The sequence below is a fragment of the Stegodyphus dumicola genome, chromosome 2 (assembly GCF_044657685.1).
Source record: "Stegodyphus dumicola isolate Sdum_Otavi_A_Nest chromosome 2, ASM4465768v1".
Classification (NCBI taxonomy): domain Eukaryota; kingdom Metazoa; phylum Arthropoda; class Arachnida; order Araneae; family Eresidae; genus Stegodyphus; species Stegodyphus dumicola.
In genome coordinates, this window is record NC_140769.1 from 247236234 (window position 1) to 247242233 (window position 6000).

Below are 6000 nucleotides of genomic sequence, written 5' to 3' on the forward strand. Positions count from 1 at the left end.
TCTCGTTCGGTTGAATGAGATCTGGAACGTGTTTCAATCCGAGAAAGGCGACATGAAATATCCATTAATAATTCTTTAGCGCACAGTCACAGTTTTTACTTCAAACACTGAAGCACTGTTTCCGGTGGCTTCCATGATATCATCGGCCATCTCGGCTAGCTTGTCTAACTTGTCACTGGAAATGACTAAAATCTGTTGTGCATGCGTCGGCAGTCGTTGCAGGAAAAGCGATTTAAGAAAATCGTCACTCATTCGTGAGCCAGCCTTACTTCGCATCACCAGTAAGAGGCGTGACAGCTTATTGTCGCCAAGCTGCATTCCGGAAATGAGGTATCTGAGCGCTGTTCTTCCGTATCTGCATATTGCGTACACAGACAGTTTTTGATCGCCGTATATGGAGCCTCGGCTAGAGAGTTAAGAATAATGTCTCCGACAACCGCTAACTCTTCAGGTTGTAAAGCGGAAACTACGTGGTGAAATTTCGTGCCATTCCGCTGTTACACCGGCCAACGCGAACTGGCTTTCTTCCGGATTTGCTCGCCAGAAGGGAGAAGCTTTCACCGCTACATGTGCTGTATTTCACGTGGCATGGTGCTGCGTGTAAAAACTGTGTGTTATTTTGTTGTACAGTGTTTTATTCTGTCTATGTAATTGTGTGCAATCTAATAACTAATACTCTACAAGCATAGTCTATCTGATCTCGCATTGTGTATCTATTCGTACTGTGTACCTATATGATTTCGCACTGTGTAGCTATCTACAAGCATCGTGTATCTAATATAAGCACTGCGTAACTACTCAAAGTATATAAGCATTGTGTACATTGCTTGTACAAGTGCAAGCAATCTACTAATATTCTACAGTGTGTCTGCATGTTTTATGTATGTTTTATATGCGCATTTTACATGTGATCTATATGTGTCTTTAAATGTGTAAGTGTATAATAATATATATTACTTTAATTATGTTTCATTATAAGTATACGTTTTATTTGTATAAGTGTGTGCGAACTAACATCTAATTTCTATTATTCTATAATGTGTTTACATGTTTTATATGTGCTCTTATATGTGTTTTACACGTGTTTTGTATGTGTCTTTATATGTGCAACTATAAGTGTATGAGTTTGTATGTGCTGTAATTTATGTTTAACAAACCAAGATGTAACAAATCATTCGCCTATCGATCAAAACTAATGTATTCTTAAGACGCCCCTATATGGCCACGCACAATTACGTAAAATTCTTCAATAAACTCCCGAGGTGGCCTCGTGCGGCTCCATGGAGTTGTTGCCGCTAGATAGGGTAGGCCGCGAGACATATACCTGTTTACTTCTGTTAAACACCAGGCGTCCCCGTCCTCCGTCACCTGTATTTCCCGTGGCTTGATCTGTGTCGTTATTTGCCATTTTACCAAATAAATTGAATATTTCGGAAGAGAAAATAACTAGCTGTAAGTTCCGCTGAGGTAAAGTTCACTCAAGTTTCGTGCTTCGTCGATGGAATAAGATTCCCAATTTTCAGTCCATGTGCGTGCTGCGACACCGAGTCATCAATTTAGGGGTGTTTCTACTAAATATATATTAGAATGCCTTATAAAACCTTATAAAGTAAGATACAACTTATCCACATTCAAATTAGAATTTATTTTACACAAGTTCCTTAAACTGTGCAGGTATTTACAGCATTTTTAAATCGAAACTCACAGGAGTGTAGCTCCTGTGTGTACAGGAATGTACAGGAGTGTACTCACAGGAGTGTAGCTCCTGTGTGTACAGGAATGTACAGGAGTGTACTCACAGTCCGGAGTCATAAAGTCCGGAGTTCCAGTGTACTCCGGCGACCCTGGTCTGATTTCTCCTCGCCTCGAGACACGTCACCACCTGTTCTCCTTTGTCTCTATCCGAGTCGCGCGCCTTTCAAGAAATATAGTCCGTTGAGATCGCTACAGTAACTTAATCATGTCCAGCCCTTATACTTATCTTTAATAAGCTGCTATCATACGTCGGTTTGTTTCGGAAGAACAACTGTTAGGAACAATTTTTCTGCTTTGTCACAACAGCCAATCACCATAGATCGCTTTGGGGTTAACACAGGGAAAACTGGTTCCCCACTACAAACAAGCTGATAGCATTCGAAACTGATAGCTGATTGGGTGAAAACAAACAACTTGCAAATTTTTTTGGAAAGGAAGGAAAAAGTCGCACGTCTTTCTTTCAATAGCAAACGAGGCAGAAAAATTGCCCGAAACAGTTGTTCGTGTGAAACAAACGCCGTGTGATATGGGCCTAACCGTATATGCCTTCCAGTAATTTCGAGCAGTGAAAGATACTAGAGGCTTCTCCGCCCGGCCGGGGAGAATCTACTGTATATATTATATGATATCGAACAAAACATCAGTTTCTCAGTTCTTAGCTCAGAGTTGTGAGATTATTGCGAGCTTCGCTCATTTGATGACCTTCACATTGCGTTGTGTTTATCAGTTTGAAGTGGTAAATACTGATTGTGCTCTCTCCTACTGAGAAGAGCTATACGAATACTTTTGTGGAAAGTTCCAGAATTGTTACGTGTTTGTTTTGTGAAAGCAAATTTTATCAAGCTATCATCGATTCTGTGTGAATTGAATCTAAAGAGAACCCATAAGCAATAACTTTTTTTATAAAGATTTAATACTTTAAAATTACACAGAACACCTGGCAAACATGAGATTTAAGTATTTTTGATAAAAGTATACATATAGTTGCCCTTTTCAAAAGGCATACAGATAAAATTTTGATATTAAAAAGCTGCAGATAAGTAACAAAATGCGCTTCCTGATCATCCACATCATCACGAAAGCATTCAGCTAACAAGCTTTGACAGTAAATGTGTTGCACTCATTTGTTATTAAGGAACACATAAAGGCTTAAGTGAAAAAACCGTATTCTTCGCAACTAAACTAGTATTTGATCTCGCTTACAAGTTCTTAGCCTGAAATGCTGCCCATGCAAATTCTGATGCGTCACAAAATCGTGTAACTGCCTCTGCATTAATATGTATAATTATTTTAATACACTCCAACCCCTTTGAAATCGAATCCATTTTTCATCAATGGTATAATTCCGAAGGATCAATTAATTTCGGTAATAAAAATAAGGATTAATTCAATAATTGCGATATTTTACGCTTAGTAAAGTTTTCTTAAGTGTCTAAGTAAGTTTTAAATACAAAGACATCCGATACTTTTCTTAAATACAAACATATCCGTATCAATAACATATCCGTATCAATAACAATCCGTATCAATATAAATTCTCGGTAGGGCCAAAATATTAAGCCTTTCGAAGAACTGTCGACCAACAAAGTCACCGAATCAGAAATGGTGCAATTTGCATCAATGACTTCTGTTTGCTGAGTTTGAAAACATATTTCATGCACATATCTTTATCACATATTAAATGATAATGTATGTATTACACATTTAAAACTTGTGCCTTAACCCAACCGTCCCCCCAAAAAAGAAAGCCTAGTTTAAAGGATATATATTTTTTTAAATTATGGGGGAAAAGGCATACATTGTTTGTACTTGCATCATCTCGAAAGCACTCCCTTTATATGCGTGCATGTATATGCATACGTGTGCTTTAGGAAAAGTGGTTCCGTAAAGATCTAACTGTAAAACAAATTATTTGAGTTACCTATATGAATATAAGTATCCTTCTTTGGTTAACAAGAAACATTTTTTTGTTTATTTTTTTATCATTTTTTGCCCGAATTCTGACAAATTATTTTAGAAATTACATTTGACCAATAATAAAAGGAAATCAGCTTTTCTAATAAACAATTAAAATATAACTTCAGATCTTCAGAACAGCCATTTTTCTTTTATTTTTTAACAATAACCATGGTAACGCAAAAACTGATAACCATGGTAACGCTTTGCAACTGCGTAGATAGTTTCAGATAGTCTAGCGCGCATCGCAGCACAAATAAAAAAATTTTAAACATTCGTGAAGCTACATTTATTTTCATTTTGAGTTTGAGATATTTATAAAAATGTTCTTCGTTTTTCCAATAAAACTTTCCTATTTTGTCCTTCCAACAGCGGTGTTCAATTTCTTGGTGTATGTATTTATATGCGTTATTATATTCTTCCTCTCAGATGAAACAGAAAACAACACTCAAACAACTGGTTGGAGCAAACAATGTTGAACAGGAAGAATTATGTCATCTATCTCAGCGTCAGAAAGTTGAAGCCTTAAGGAGTGTCATTTGTTTTCTCGTTTATAATGCTATCATCAAACATATCTGGACTGAGTCACATTTGGAATAAGAATCCACCTTATTATAGGATGAATCTGTCTACTTGCTCATTCTAATTTCCCTCTGGGTTTTGGTAGGCAAACATTTGGCTGCAGGATTAGGCCAAAAAGACCTAAAATGTGAAAATTTGTAAGACAAGCTGTTTAGCTTTCATTCATCAACTTGTCATCTGGCACGAACTGAATGACTGAATTATTTTATGACTATTTTTTATTTTTTCCACATTTTTATGTTTGTAATTGTTTATTATTGTTATATTATTATACTAGATTTTTATTTTTTTATTCCTTTTCTTATACTTTAAATATAATTTTTATTATTTCATGTTTAATTCTTATTTTTTTGTTATATTTAATCCTTTTTATTATTAAACTTTTATATTTATTCACATTTTTATGCTTTATGTTTGCTTATTATTGTTATTTTATTATACTTTATTTTTTATTTCTTTTCCTTAATATTATCATTCTTTAATTATCATTTAATTTTTTTATATTTAATTCTTATGTTTTGTTATATTTAATCCTCTCTTATTATTATGCGTATTTCAAAAATTTTTCATTGATCATACATATAAGGTTTATGCTTTTATTCAAAATTAAAATGAATTGTAAAATGAATGCATTCGGGTATTAATTAAAATTTTATTCATGGAGAATAATCTTTAGGCTTGTCTTCAAAATTAAAATGAATTATAATATTAATGGTTTCGTTTCATCTTTTACTGAAAATTTTATTTATCTCTTCTTTTTATTCGTATTGAGGTTACTTATTCATTTAATATCAGTAGTAAATGCTTTATTTTAAAATAATGGCATGAATCATAGAAAGTCTGGGTCGTCATTCTAAACTAAGAGTGAAATATATATTAAATGTTTCTAGCTTTAATTTTAACTTTAAACAACTTCTGTACATTCAAGTACAAAATACGATTTTAAATAAAATAATTCTTCAACAGCAGTTCAATTCAGAAGGAATTATAACAGACGCAATCTTGCACTCTTTACCAGGATGAACACAACAGCAACAGAACTAAAGCTTTTCCTTACCATATACTCTCAGTCATTTCCTATAAATAGATGTACAGTGTCTCAAAAAAGTGATGGGACACTTGTGCTTTACAAAAGGAAAGTGCAATAAAATAAATTTAAAAAACATGTAAAATTTTTTGTGGGTGTGTGTCATACTTAAATTTAGTAACAATTATTACATAACATACATTTTCTCAAAATATTAAAATATTAATTTAATAAAAAAAATACAATTGTTTAGAACGGAGCAGAAAATGGCTCACTTAAGTGATGGGACACTTACTTTTCCATCAAATATTTATCCAAAAATTTTACTTTTTAAAAGATTTTAACATTTTGTTGGATTTCCTTTTACTTTTAAAACATGATTTAATCTTCTTGGGATGGATTCGACTAATTTTTTTGTGATTTCTGGAGTGATTTTACCCCATTCGTCTTGAAGCACCGATTTTAATTGTTGTTTTGAAAGAATGGTGTGTTTGCGAATTCTTGATTCTAATTCTTGCCAAATATTCTCTATGGGATTTAATTGTGGAGATTGTGGGGGTGCTTTTATTATTTCAGGACAGTTCCAGAGTCTAACGTTCAAAGCACTGTGCTTGGGGTCATTGTCCTGGTAGAATTTAAAATCGTTATGAAGGTTCAACTTTCGTGGTGAAGATTTCAAA

At 33.9% G+C, this 6000-nt stretch overlaps 1 protein-coding gene across 1 annotated transcript in view; it reads left to right on the forward strand.

Moving 5' to 3' along the window:
• Window positions 1-4933, forward strand: part of LOC118193064 (uncharacterized) — a 226689-nt gene extending 221756 nt beyond the window's left edge. Inside the window, exon 2 of the mRNA XM_035364103.2 lies at window positions 4141-4933. Within this exon, the coding sequence (XP_035219994.1) occupies window positions 4141-4311 (171 nt within the window). The 3' untranslated portion in view covers window positions 4312-4933. The remainder of the gene's footprint in view (window positions 1-4140) is intronic.
• The last annotated feature ends 1067 nt before the right edge of the window (window positions 4934-6000 follow it).